The 15,107-nt window shown below is 43.8% G+C and overlaps 1 protein-coding gene across 1 annotated transcript in view; it reads left to right on the top strand.

Moving 5' to 3' along the window:
* SERGEF (secretion regulating guanine nucleotide exchange factor) overlaps window positions 1-15,107 on the top strand; it is a 184,276-nt gene that overhangs the window by 8,187 nt on the left and 160,982 nt on the right. Inside the window, 4 exon segments of the mRNA XM_028517714.2 lie at window positions 69-163; window positions 4,662-4,722; window positions 8,791-8,904; window positions 10,524-10,586. Of these exon segments, the coding sequence (XP_028373515.1) occupies window positions 69-163; window positions 4,662-4,722; window positions 8,791-8,904; window positions 10,524-10,586 (333 nt within the window).

Below are 15,107 nucleotides of genomic sequence, written 5' to 3'. Positions count from 1 at the left end.
CAGCATTTACCCAATGGTCACAGATATCTTAGTACTTGGATTGTAATTTAAGCATTTGTGTTTTCCAGAAAACGGTCAGGTTCTCTCATGTGGATCCAACTCCTTTGGCCAGTTAGGGGTTCCTCATGGGCCTCAAAGATGCCTGGTTCCCCAGGCCATTGAGGTAAGGACGGCACCTAATATTCATCTTGCCCTGTCCTGTTAAAGATTTCCCGGGTATTACAGTCATTCCTCCCCAGATGGGCTGGGTCCTTGAAAGCCCATGGGGTAGTTAAAATTTAAGTTGAAAAACTTAGATTTTTTTCTAGGAAAAAATAGGTTGGGGGCGGGAATGAAGATTGTTAGTGAAAAAAAACCTCTGTTTAGTCCTCATACCCATTATACATTTTTCTGAAGTAAAACAATAAAGGTAATATATCTTTTAAAGACACTAGAGACTTTTTTCAATTCTAAAACTAGTGACAATGGACACTATATTAGAAGCAGGTCCAGACAAAAGGGACTTACGTAAGGCACCAAGCTGGGCAGACGGTGTAAGCCAGTGTCATCTAGTAGACATAGAATAAGAGCCACGTATGTTAACTTAAAGATTTCCAACAGTACCATTTACAAAAGCAAAGAGAAACAGGTGACATTAATTTTAAAAATAACAACTACATTGAGATGTAAGTCACATACCTTACATTTACCTTTTGAAAACATGTCATTTAGTGGTTTTTAGTATGTTCACAGAGAACGGCAGCCTTCAGCATGGTCTAATTTTGGAACGTTTTCACTACCAGGAAAAACACTGTGTACCCTGCAGCAGTCGCTTCTTATTCTCCCCTCCCCAGGGCCCTCGGCAACCGCTGGTCTGTCTCTGTGGGTTTGCCTGTTCTGGGCATTTTGTGTAAGTGTAGTTACATGTGTGTGGTCTTCTGTGTCTGCCTTTTTCGTTTCACCTGATGTTTTTAAGTACCATCCATGTTGTGGCATGTAGGTGAAATTTTCATGACTTTTATTTATTTTTTTTTTTTTAATTTTTTTACAATAATACATCTGTTTTTTTTTTTTTTTTTAAGATTTTATTTATTTATTTTTAGAGAGGGGAGGGAGGGGGGGAGAGAGAGAGAGAGAGGGAGAAGCATCACTGTGCGGTTGCTGGGGGTTATGGCCTGCAACCCAGGAATGTTCCCTGGCTGGAAATGGAACCTGGGACACTTTAGTTCCCAGCCCGCGCTCAATCCACTGAGCTACGCCAGCCAGGGCTAATTTTCATGACTTTTAAATTGATCCAGTATATCCAAACTATTATCATTTCACTTTATATGCTGTTAATATATAAATTCATTCATGAGACATTCTATATTTTTTATTTGATGTTAAGCTGAACTCGGGTGTATACTTTTTAGTGACAGTGTGTCTCAGTTCCATCCAGTCACTTTTCAGTTGTTCCGCAGTCCCATGTTCCTCAGTCCCATGTTCAGCGGTCCCATGTTCAACAGTCCCATGTAGCCAGTGGCTGCCACATCGGATGGCATGAGTTTAGAACCACAGGACTCCTGGCCTGAGTTCAGGGTTCTTTTTATTGTATCACACTTCAAAGGTACACATTTTGGTGAAGTTTATATTGTAAGTGATCATAACAGGACTGTGGAATATTTTTAAGGAAATATGCCTGGATCAAAAATGAGCTTTGCTCCCTAAGCTGCTCCACTCTTCTCTACTTTCCTAAAAGTCTGGCTCGAGAGTGGGAGATCTGTTTCCACTGGCGGGAGCTTGGTCTGCTCCTGTGATCCTGCCGAACTACGGTTGCTGGACTGTGGGGCTATTGTTTGGGGTCATGGTTTCCACGGTGTTTTAGTCTGTTCGAGCTGCAATAACAGAAATACCATCTACTGGGTGGCTTAAATAACAAGCATTCGTTGTTCACATTCCTGGAGGCCGGGAAGCACAAGATCAGGGAGCCGGCAGTTTGGTGTCTGGTGAGGGCTCACCTCCTGGTCCACAGGTGGCTGCGTTCTTGCTGCGTGCCTTCATGGCAGAAGGGGCAAAGGAGCTCTCGGGGATCTTTCTTAGAATAGCACTATCCCCATTCGTGGGTTCTCTGCCCTTCACAACCTAATCACCTCCTAAAGACCCCACCCCAATGCCATCACATTGGGTAATAGGTCATAATAGATGAATTTCGGGAGAACACAAACATTTAGTCTGCACCACACGTTATACACGGAGTCTAGATTCTGCAGTCTCTGTTGTAGGAAGTTTTACTGCTTCTAATTACATTAATAAATAGATGGCTTTTAAAGAGCTTATATTTAAATTATAACTAGTTTCCTTTAAGTCACACGGCTGAAGAAGACAGAGGAGAGCAGTGGTTCAAATATATCCATTGACAGAACCAGGAGGGAAATGTTCTGACAGGCTGTGTCCTATGGAACAATGGGAGGAAAGTGCCAAAGTGAAATGTTACAGAAATTCATTCATTTATTTAATAGTCTATGTGCTGTGTTTAGACCGGGGGGGACAAAGCTGAGTAAGATCCAATCCTAGTGTGTGAGGGCACGGAAACACCTAAATGCATCGCCATGTTAGAACTGTGGTAACTGTATGTATAGCCTCAAAGGAGGGAGTACCGAAGTCTTCTTCGTAGGGGAAAGTGGGGTGAGAACAGGCTTGTGCTGACTCTCAACAGTTGAGTAGAAGTTTGCCTGGCCTGAGATAGGATGCACGGAGTGGGTGCAGAAGAAGAGCATTCCAGACAGGAGGAACCATGTAAGCATAAAACCGGAGGGTTTGAGATACTGCAGGCAGTTCAGTTGGGCTGGAGTATCAGGAAGGGGTGGAAGTGCCGGTGGGGCAGGGGCGGTTGGGCAGGTAGAGTGTGACAAGTGGTGAGAACAGTGTGTCCCGGAGGGGCCTGATCGGGGTAGTGCGGAGGATGGATTGAAGGAAGATTACTCAGGAAACTCTTGCTAATAATTCAGACAAGAGATGATCGTGGTCCGAACCAAAGCAGTGGCAGTGGGAATGGAGAGGAAGGAATAGCGGTGAGTTGAAGATGTCGAAGAGATTGAATCCACATTAAAGCCTGTTAGTTAATTTTGAAAGAAAAAAATATTTTATAGGACAATATGTTCAAATTATATTAGCAGTACAGTTTGATCTCCCCCAAAGCTAATGTGATTGTAGGCTACATTAACGGAAATAGAATCTCTAGAAGAAGGGAGGCCAGAGCCCTGTTCTTTGTGCTAGGCAGCTGCATCCAGGGTCTTGTGTTATGTTGTGGGTTTGGTGCACAGGCCCTGGGCATAAAGCTGAATAAGACTCAGACCCTGCCCTGAGAGTCCTGGTTTAGAGAGACACAGTGGGTCTATAAATAAAGAAATGTAGCAAAGCGCCTTTGGGCCGTGAGGGATGCATATACAGAACCTTTCAAAAAGAGAGACTGAGTAATCAGAGCTTATTTAGAAGAGCAGATCCAAGAGTGGAAGGAATTTCAAATTGGGTGATGGCGGATGGAATAGGGATGTTTGGTCTAAAGGAGAGAAATGTATTAGTTATCTAGTGCTTGAAATAAAGTAGCTTCAAATTTAGCAGCTTAAAACAACAAACATTTATTATCTCATTGTTTCTGAGGGTCAGGAACCTGGGAACAGGTTAGCAGGTCTCTCATGAAGTTACAGTCAGGATGTCAGCCGAGGCCTGCTGAAGGCGTGACTGGGCTGGCGGGTCCACTTTTACCTCTCTCGCCTGGCGGGAGGCCTCAGTTCCTTGCTACTTGGGCCTCTCCGTTGGACCATTCATACCTGGTCTCGGGCTTGCTTCCCTCTCGAGGCCAGGCCGGGAGCCGCAGTGCCTTTTATCATCTCGTCTCTGAGCCCCTCATCACTTCCTTGTTCTGTTCCCTGGAAACAAGTCCGTAAGTCTAGCCTACCCTCAGCCAGAGGGGGATTCAGTTGCGCACCTTGAGGGAAGGGGGTCTCAATGAATGTGAGGACCTATTTTTAAAACCACCGCAAGGCATGTTAGGACGTGACAACTGTCTTCACATATTTGAAAGCATTGTCAGAAGCTATAGGCAGAGAGGTTTGGTTTCACCTAAGGACATAAATAGAACAGGTACCTGGGGAGGCAGGCGGTGAGCCTGTGTCACCAGAAGTAGGTGGTTGGCAGGGGTTGATGGCCACTTGGTGGGGTGCCGTGGAGCGGTTTCTAGTATTGGATGGGGATTGGACTAGATCAAAAGTCTGCAAACTAGAATCTTTGTTCAATAAAGTTTTATTGGGCCACAGCCACACCCATTCATTCATGTATTGTCTCTGGCCGTCTTTATGTTACTTACAATGGCAGAGTAGTGTAGTGTGACAGAAAGCTCACGGCCTGCAAAGTCTAAAGTATTTACCGTCTGTTCCGTGACAGAAAACACTTGTCAACTCTTGGACTGGATGAACCTGTAGGTCCCCTCATCCCTGAGAGGCACTGTGATACGGTATTTTTAAAAGATTTTTGTCTTTTAGGGATGCACATGGAGGTATTTATGAATGGAAATGTTGCTGGCTGGGAGCTCTAAACCAGTCAGACATAATGAGCGCCCTGCTGCGGTGCACTTGGGCAGCAATCACGTAACATTTTGTAGATGGGTGACTCTGAGATATCAATCCTTTTCTCTGTTTTGACAGCTCCTGAGAGAGAAGGTTGTTAGCATTGCTGCTGGACTGAGGCATGCGTTAGCCGCTACAGGTGATCATTTTGCTTTTATTTTTCTAACTAGTTGTGTGTGATAAGGAGAAACAGAGCTTTAGGAGAAATAAACTTTAAGGAGTAACTCAGAAAGTCCTGCTCTGCTGTACTTCTGATGAAAAGGAGGGGACATAAGGCCAAAGTCATGTGGGAAAGCCTTCAGCAGGTAGGGAGGAAGGAAATGAAAATTTTCAGCTCTTCATTATGTTCCAGGTGTGAGGCTGCATTCTCTTGACTTAGTCAGTACCTCGTTTAATCCTCACAGCTGTGCAGTGGTGTGACTTACATTTTTATACATGAAGAAACCGAGTCCAGAGAAGCCAACATGCTCATTGAGGTTTGCACAGGGAATAACGTAGCAGAAGGTGGAGCTGGGGTCAGGGTCTAGGATGGTCTGGTTTCCAGGGCCCACTTTCTTTGCCGTGACTGCACCAGTGGGATTGTAATGTTTACTAATTTAAAGGCTTCAAATGAGCTTGTCTCCTGGACCATGGGGGAGCGGTAGAGGTAGGGCTGACAGTGCGTGTGAGGTTGAGGGTGATGAGTGGAGAGGGGCAGTGGCTGGTGGAAGAGCAGTGACCCTTTTCTCTCTCCCTTGCTTGTTTTTCTGCTCCCACTCCTGGGCGGGAGGACAGCCCTAACCCGCTGTGGCCGCCAAGGCTCAAGCATTTGGTGAGTCCAGATGTGGAGTGGGGAGAGGAGAGGAGGCGAGGAAGAGTGTGGTGCCACGCTGTGCTGATGGGGGCTTAGTATTGACTGTAGTTAAAAAAATTAACTTTTTTTGGAGATAATTACAGACACACATGCAGTTGTAAGAAATCACTCGTGCACTCTTTCCCCAGCTTCTCCCAGTAGTATCTGTAGGGCAACAGCACAGCTGTCCTGGTACCACAGTCAAGACAAGAACAGTTCCGTTGCCACGGGGAGCCACGTGCCACCCTTCATGGCCACACTCACTTCATACTGGCCCCACTACCTTCTTAGCTCCTGACAATCGCTCTTCTGCTCTCCATCTCTGTAACGGTGGCATTTCAAGAATGTTATATAAATGGCATCATAGAGGATCCACCTTTTGCGGTTGGGGTTTTTTTTTTTTTTTTTTTGGCTTAGCATGATTCCCTGGAGATTCATCCAAATTTTGAGTATCAGTAATGTAGTCCTTTTTACTGCTGGGCAGTATCTCATGGCATAGAGGTCCCACTGGAGTAGCTCAGGCTGCCATAACAAAATACCACAGACCGTGGGGCTCAAACAGCAGGAGGGTATTTCCCCATAGTGATGGAGACTAGAAGTCCAAGGTCACGGTGCTGTGAGAACTGGTTTCTGGTGAGACCTCTCTTCTCGACTTACTTGTAAGATGGCTGCTTTCTCCCTGTCCTCACGTGGCCTTTCCCTTACATGCGCATGGGCAGAGACCGGCCTCTGGTTATTTCTCTTCTTATGAGGCCTCCAGCTCTATCAGGTTAAGGCCTCACTCCTGTGACCCATTCGATCTTGGTGGCCTCCTTACAGGCCCTGTCCCCAAATGCAGCCACATCGTGGGTTGGGGATTCAACGTGAGTTTTCGGGGGACATAATTCAGTCCGTAACAACCACACTTTGCTGAGCCAGTCACCCATCAAAGAACATCTGCTTGTTTCCAGTTTTAGGCGATTAAGAATAAAGCTATAAACATTTGTGGACAAGTTTTTATGTGAACATAAATTTTCATTTCTCTGGGATAAATGCCCAGGAGTGTGATTGCTGAGTTGTATGGTAGTAATTACACTCTTACAAAGCAGCACAGTTTCTGTGATGGGTTTGATTAAGTTAATTGTTAAATCCTCCCCTCCCCCATTCATTTTGTAACTATTTCTGCATGTGTTTCTGAAAGATGGGGACGCTTTCTGAAAACATTACCAAAATACCATCATCATCCCTGCAAAAATAATTCTGTAATTCTATCAAACTATATCCAATCAGTATTTACATTTCCCTGATTGTCTCAAAAAAATATATATATTTTACAGTTTGTTTGAATCAAGGTCTGAATTAGGTGTGTACATTGCGATTGGTTGATATGTATCTCAAGTTTGTCTCTTTTAAAAAATATTTATGCCTTCAAAAATTTTTATCATGCTAAAATACATAACAAAATATACCATCTTAACCACTTTTTAAGTGCACAGGTGAGTGGTTTTAAGTACATTCGCATTATTCTACAACTGTGACCACTATTTATCTTTGGAGCTTTTTCCATCTTGTAAAACCGAAGCTGTGCCCACTAAACCATGACTCCCATTCCCTCTCGCCCAGGCCTGGCAACCACCACTCTGCTTTCCGCCTCCGTGACTTTGACTGCTCATATGGGCACCCCACGGAAATGGAATCCCACAGTATCAGTCTCTTTGTGGCTTCTTTCACTCAGCATAATGTTCCCGAGGTCTATCCATGTCATAGCAGGTGTCCGAATTTCCTTCCTTTCTAAGGCTGAATAATTTCACTGTGTGTGTACTGCATTTGCCTGTTCCATTTCTCTGTGGATGGCCACCTGGGTTGCTTTCACATTCGAGCTGTTGCGAATAAGGCAGCTATGCACATGGTTATACAGCATCCCTTGGAGACCCTGCTTCCAATTTTTGAGGATATGTACCCAGAAATAGAATTGTCCAATCAATAGTAATTCTACTTTTACTTTTTTGAGGAACTGCCATACTGTTTCCCATAATTGCTGTACCATTTTTTAAGAAAATTAATTTTCAATTACAGTTTACATTCAGTATTATTCTGTGTGAGTTTCAGGTGTAGCACAGGGGTGAGACAACCATATACACCTTCCCCCAAACAGTGTACAAGGATTCCCAGATTTCCTTGCAACCTCACCAACACTGGTCATTTTCTGTTTTGTTTGGAAACAGTATACACCCTCGTGTGTGTGAAGTGGACACCTCATGGCGGTTTTGATTTGCATTTCCCTAATGATGAATGACGTTGAGTATCTTTTCATGTGCTTATTGGCTATTTGTGTATTTTCTTTGGAAAATGTTCATTCAAGTCCTTTACTTATTTTTAAATAAGGTCATTTGTTTTTGTGTGGGGTTTAGGAGTTCTTGATACATTCTGAATAGTAATCCTTTATCAGATATATCAAGTAACTTTTAGTCTATAAATTCCTTTTCCTGTCTTTCTTCCCCTTGCAATTGATTTGTTAAAGACATGTTAACTTTTGATGTATTTTAACACCACGTTTTGCTTACACTGTGCTCGGTCATCATCACTTACATTTCACAAAGCAGGCTTGTCTGGTTACACCTTAAGGACCATAGGTCATAGAATATTTCCAGAGGAACAGAACCTTAATGTTGCTTTTGGGTGACGGATCCCAGGTACACACATCTGACTGTAGGCTAAATATGTAAAATTTCATGTGTGCATTTGTATGAGGTGCAGAACATGGGTACATGAGTTAGATTCAGTGGACAGGGAAATAAAAGCCCATCCCACTGAAATAGTGGCTATCTATTAAGAAGCTGTCTTGCAGTCATACATTTATTTAGCAGAGGAATCTCTGAGTTCATCTTGGTGTAGTAGAAAGAGCACCACATTTGGTGTTAGGAGAGCTGAGTTCTAGCAGTTTCTCTGCCACTAGCTCCTTGTATGCCAAACCACACCCCCTCTTCAGGGTCTCAGTTTTCTCATCTAGTAAATAAATGTCAGGAATGGACTTGCTCATCTTCTAGGTCCTTTCCTGCTTCTTCTGGAGTCTCAGTGACCTTTTCAGGTCAGTCATGAACAAGGCATCATCAGGAATTTGACCGTGTGGGAATGTCCTGGCACTTTTTGGAGGGAGTTTTACTATGTCGGAGTTTTCTCTGGTGGTCTCAGATTGCTCTAAAGAGTGGGTTTGTGACTGGCGTGGTGGTGAACCCTGTGACCATTCACAGGGCCCTTGAAGCGAGGAACTTCTCTGTAATACATGTGTTAGCGGAGACTGAATTGGGAATATCCCATGGCGGTGAGGTTCAAAGACCCATCTGGTCTTATCCAAATACACATTTTCTTCTTTTTTCCTCCTGCTCAATCGGGAAGCGAGTGGCATCGTGTTCCAGTGGGGAACCGGCTTGGCATCTTCTGGACGGCGGTTGTGCCCTGGGCAGACTCTCCCACTGTTTTTGACAGCAAAGGAACCCAGCAGAGTGACAGGTAAGGCCCTTTATATAGGCCAGGCTTTATAAGGCCCAGTTTGTGACCCTGATGGTTGGCTGTGATGAAACCTTTACAGCAAACCTCTAACTACTCTCCTGGAGCTCAGAACAGAGGCGGGATTTTTGAGGGTGGTAGGAAGGGGGTGGGGAAGAGAAGGGTAAGCCACAGGGGGAGCGGTGTATAAGACAGTGGAATCATTCTGATTTTTCTAAGTCCTGCAAGCCCTTCCCTTCCTCTGGGGGTGAGACTAGCCGTCCTGCAGCCCAGGGGTTGAGTCGGGGAGGGTACTCTAAGAGGGGGACAGGCACTGGATGCTGGACAGGCAGTCCACTTCATGTGACACTGAAAACACCCACAGTCTTTTTTCCTGCCTCACCAAGATGGTCCTTGCTTGCTGGGGGTACCCCGCTTTTGCATTCCTCTGTATCTGTGGGCAGACCGTTACCTCTGCCGTTTCCTTCTTGTTCCCCTGGGAAAATCCTGATCATTCTTTAAGGCCTCGCTCAGGTGCGGCTTTCTCGGTGAAGACGCTTCCCTCCTCCCGCCCGCCTCTGTTGCATTTTCTCACACGTGTGGATAGCACAGTATATCGTGTTATGATGAGTTGTTTATACATTTTCCCACACGCCAAAGATTCTGAGTTTTTTCAGGGCAGGAACTGTGTCTGTTTTCTATTTTAGCATAGAGCTGTAACTAGAAGGAATTGAGAAGTGTTTTGATTTGATTTGATTTGAACAACCTGTTTGAGATCTGCTTAGGGCACAGCTTAGATTCAGAATTGAATTAGGGGAGTTTTCTGAGGAGACATTAGAATAGATCATCAACTTCCTGTCCTCAATGTCTTTCATTTTTCATTCTGCCTTCTTACCTCACCACCCTCGGTTCCGGAGCTGGAGCCCCGGGTGTCCCTCCTCACCTGGCCACTAGGGGCCCAGCGCTTTCTCTCTGGGGAGTGTGGCAGAAACATCCGCCTTTTCCCTTTCTCATTCCACAGGATACTCTAAGGTCGAGGGGCATTTTATTAATACACTAGTTAATTAAGCAGACGTGTTGGAAAAAAGAGTTACTGAATTTCCCTAGCCCAGGTGACCACGATGTCTACCTGAGCTGCCTGGGATTATACCTTGTCAGTTAAGGCGGTGTGATTAAGGGGAAAAGGTACTGGGTTTGGAGATGGGAGGCAGGTCAGGTTCTAGTTCTGCCTGTTTGTTGTTAGGGATCCTGTGTGTGCATTTTAGTGTCTGCATGTTATAGCAGCCGAATGTATGAGATGCCCTTTTTTTAGGCCCCTCCATGGGCAGAGCTAGGGAAAATGCATATTTGTACATACACACACCTATGCCTCAACCTATCCTGCTAGAAACCATGAGTCTACGCTGATTTCTCCGGTTGCAATCCAGTATCACACGGTCGATGCTAGCCTTCCACCTTTTCATACCTGAACCTGTCCTCTCCTCTCTGATAGTGAGCTCCTTCATCCTCGATGTATTTACTTGTTTGTTCAGCCCCCTGGTAGGTAACCGCGTTAGCCCTCTTCTCGCTGGTGCTGCCGGAGTCCCTTCTCTGCCCAGTTTGCTCTGTTACAAGTGTAATTTCTAAAGACTTTTTCCTTGTAGGCCTAGAGAACTCTAAAGCAATATGTGTTGCGGCTGGCTCCGAGCACTCGGCTTCGCTGACAGGTGGGTACCAGCTCTCTCAGGTTAGCACGCCACTGACAGTTCTGCGCCCCTTCTTCAGGCGGTGATACCGGGACGCAGAGGGTGGAGCACAGGCTTTGGAGTCAGAGTCCGGGTGTGGCCCCTCGTGTGGTCTCTGACTGCTGCTCACTTTGCCCTCCCGAGACCGGTTCCCTGTCTGTAAAATGCTCCCTGGGTAGTTCTAAGGACTAAATATGGCCGTACACGTAAACACTCGTGTGGGCTTACGTCCTCTTCTCTGACTTTCCCAGTTTTCCCAGTTGTATAAGAGGGATAAGAATATCTCCTCAGGGTAATGTGATTACCAAATCATACAAGCAAGAGCAAATTTATACGTAACCTGTTGTTATCTCATCCATTTAATCCATTTAAGTGTCTAGTGACACTGTGTAGCTCTCTAGCTATCTGTTCTTTCTGTTTAATCTCAAACTAACCTTTCTAATCCATTTATCTCCCTGTTTGCTCTTTCCATATTTACCTACTCTGTTTTATTTATGTAACTATATATTTCTATTTTTATTGATCTTCCATCTTTGTATTTTTTATCTGATCTCTGTATCCATATATCTATCTAAATTGGGTTATGTGTATTTTTCCCATTGTATTTCATATTTTTATTTATTTCCCTAGTCCATATCTTTGATCTGTTCCTTTATATAACCTTTTCTCTCTCTTGTACTATATCTGCTGTGCATCCTAGCTGTGCCTCCATCCATACACTTGACACGCCCAGCCACTGCAGTATAAACTCTAGTGACAGTGCAGCATTTTCTTGAAAGCAAAGGTTATCTCTTCCAAAAGTTGTTTCTCTCCAAGCTCAGATGGCCCTTCCCCCTGCTGGTAGACGGGAGACTATAGCTCTGAGAAATTTATTTTGGTTAAGACCTCTCACACAGATAAATACAATTTTCTTAAGAGATTTTGTTTGTTTAGAGAGAAGGGAGAGAGGAAGAGAGGGAGAGAAACATCTGTGTGGGAAAGAAACATCAGTCGGTTGCCTCTTGTACCCACAACTCAGACGTGTGGCCTGTGTAGGGATTGAACCGGTGACCTTTCGCCTTGCGGAATGACGCCCAACTCCGCCCACCCAACTGAGCCACACTAGTCAGGGCTGCATCACGTATTAAGCAAAGGGAAACGACTTTCATGCGTGGTGTTTTATGTGGAAATTAAGGTGTATACATAGTACATGTAAACTAATTCATATTAATTTTTCAACATCAAAGTTGAAATGTAGTCCAGCTGAAAAGCTGTCATTGTTTCCAAACGAGTACAGAGACAAAATGTAACAGTTTAAATACTTTATAAACCGAGCTACATATAATTTGTTATTTAGTGAATTTAAAGCTGCCAACAAAAGAAATACCTACTTTTAGCCTAAGTCTTGGGTTAGGTCGACTTATACATGTACGTTGAGAGTTGAGTGGAAATGAATGCTGCTTACGTAGGAAGGACTGGAGGCCCAGGTGAGGAGTGACCAGTTCAGGCCCCACAGTCAGTGAGGGTTGGGGAAGGCGTTCTCTTCCGAGAATCAAAGGAGTCTGAGAGACGTTTCTACTGTTTTAATTAAATTGAAATAGTTGGCATTATATAAACCTGGAGATTCTCTAATTGCTTGCTAACATCAATTCCTTAAAAAAATCATGTGCCTTGGCTGGCGTAGCTCAGTGGATTGAGCTTGGGCTGCGAACCAAAGCATCGCAGGTTCAATTCCCAGTTAGGGCACATGCCTGGGTTGTAGGCCACGGCCCCCAGCAACCACACATTGATGTTTCTCTCTCTCTCTCCCCCCCTCCCTTCCCTCTCTGGAAATAAATAAATAAATAAATAAATAAATCTTAAAAAAAATCATGTAATTAGTAAGGCTACTTATTTATATGTGGAGCACTTTTATTTTGGCGTTTTCAAAACATGTTGAATTTTTATTTTATTGAGATGTAATTCATATATAAAATTCACCCTTTTAAATTGTACAATCTAGTGATTTTTAGTATATTCACAAAGTGAGTCGTTTTGGATATTTTTAATGTCAGGTAAAAGTTGTCAACATTAATATTCCCCTTTCTGCCCTAGTTCAAGCTGTTAACACACTGGGGCTTGTTCCATGCTTTTTAGACCTTTCTTTTGGAGTTGTACATTATGTAACTGTTTGGCACTGCAGCAGAATTTAATTTTGCAACAGTGTATGATCCTCATGTGGAAGGCGGTTTGTGTTTGCAAACAGATGATTTAGACTTACTAAGGTAAATAGAAGCTTATTACAGACATAGACTCATGGTCAATGGCATCTTGGTAGCTAACCAGGCCGTTTAGTGGGTTGAGACTTTGCTGAGGGTCTCTTCTGCCTTCTGTACAGGACCCTCATATTTTGCACACCCTGGTGAAGTCCAGCAAGGTTACATGACATACACCACAGAACTGCAGAATGTCAGTGCTGCAAGGTCACCTGAGAGACAAAAAAGCTCTACCTATTACACTCCCTCAATTTAGACTTGATGAGACGAAGGCCTAGGATGTGAAGTGATGTGCCCAGTGAGTGAGTGATAGAGCAGCAGATCTGGGACTTGAACCCTGTGTCTTGGTCTGATGCCCATTAATGATATTGTTTGGCTTTTGACCAGTTTTTGACAATATACCAGGCTGCCCTAAGGCAAGCAGCACCATCAAGCTTTATTGGGAGGTCACAAAGTATGGTGGGAACAGAAGACCTGGCTTCTTACCCTGCTTGACTCCTTATGAGCCAGGTGATCTTAAAAGTCATTTAACATCTCCTGGCTTTGATTAATTCATATTGTAGAAGTGTGCTGTCTAGTAGAAATATAATGTAAGCTGCATTTCAAAAAGTAAAAAGGAGCCCTGGCTGGTATAGCTCAGTGAATTGAGTGTCGGCTGTGAACCAAAGGGTCGTTGGTTTGATTCCCAGTCAGGGCACATGCCTGAGTTGTGGGCCAGGTCCCCAGTGGGGGCCATGTGAGAGGCAACCACACATTGGTGTTTCTCTCCCTCCCTGCCCCTTTCTCTAAAAGTAAATAAATAAACTCTTTTTTAAAAGTAGAAATAAGTGAAATATTTTTAATAATATATTTTACTTAATCCCAGATATCCAAAATATTATTTCAATTTGTAATCAATATGAATATTAACGAGCTTTGGTTTACTTATTTATTGATTTTTTAGTAAGTCTTTGCAATCCTTTGTGCTTTTTTGGCCTTATAGCACATTTCAATTTGGACTAGCCACACTTCCAGTGTTTAGTAGCCACATGTGACGAAATGAGAGAACCTTAGGATATCAGAGTTGGAAAAGCGCTTAGAGATCACTGAAGGAGCCACAAATTGCAGATTCATAGGCCCAGTTGTAGCCCATAGCCCCATTTTGTTTGGTTTACAGTCAAACCTTTTCGAACCTGAATGCCTTTTGAACGAGCACGTGCCCGCTGGTTTGCTAGTCACCCGCCTGTCTCCCTCGTTACCAGTGTCATCAGTCATATTGTTTGCCCTTCTGGACGAGCCTCCAATTTTCAGCTGGCGAAACTAAGGCTTGGAGAGGAAGTGATTGTCCAAGGTCAATAGCTAGTTAGCAGATCCAAGAATAGAAGCCAGTCACTTGGCTCTGAATGTGCTCTTTTTCTGTTAAATTACAGTGCCAGTCAGTCGTATCCCTGCTTCTATCCCAGGGTCATTGTGAGGTCCAAGTGAGCTGAAGTGCCGTGCAGGTGTGATGTGGTGTCAAGACAGTGTCTGCTGGACAGGGCGTGTAGTGAAGTCTTATGCGTAACAAGTTTAGGCTTCATAAGTGAACTGTGTCAGACAAAGACAAATACCATATGATCATTTACATGTGGAATCTAAAACACAAAACAAACACACAAGACAGAAACAGACTCATAGATACAGAAAAGAAACAGGGTTGCTAGATGGGTTGGGGGTGGGAGGCTGGGTGCAAAGGTGGAGGGATTAAGGACACAAACCGGCAGGTACGAGCACAGTCACTGGGATGTGCAGTACGGTGTCGGGAACACACTCAGTGATCCTGCAATAACTGCGTGAGGTGGCAGATGGGGGCTGGACTCTCGGGGGGGCTCACCTAGGAAGTTGCATACATGCCTGACCTCCATGCCGTTACACCCGGAACTAATGAACATTGCATGTCAACTGCAACTGAAAAAAAAATTAAAACAAAAGTTTATGCTTAAATCATATAATTTTGACCTGTTATTTTAAAAAGTTAATATATTTTTCCTAACAAGAAGTAATGCAAGCGTGTATTTTAAAAGCTATGGAATATAGAGAAAGATATCTTTCACATGGTAGATGTTGAATAAATATTTGTTGAATGAATCAGTGGAAAAACAAACTCACATATTCCTATTCCTTGACAACTAAGAGTATTTGGCCTTGTTTCCTATTTATAGAATTAAAAAATCTAATATTATGCCATATATGAATTTTGTATCTTGCCTCGCTCTACTCAGCACTGTAGCATAAAAATCACATAACTTTC

Source organism: Phyllostomus discolor, chromosome 6 (genome assembly GCF_004126475.2).
Source record: "Phyllostomus discolor isolate MPI-MPIP mPhyDis1 chromosome 6, mPhyDis1.pri.v3, whole genome shotgun sequence".
Taxonomy (NCBI): Eukaryota; Metazoa; Chordata; class Mammalia; order Chiroptera; family Phyllostomidae; genus Phyllostomus; species Phyllostomus discolor.
Note: the sequence above shows the minus strand (reverse complement) of the source record. Positions and strands in the feature narration are given on the sequence as shown.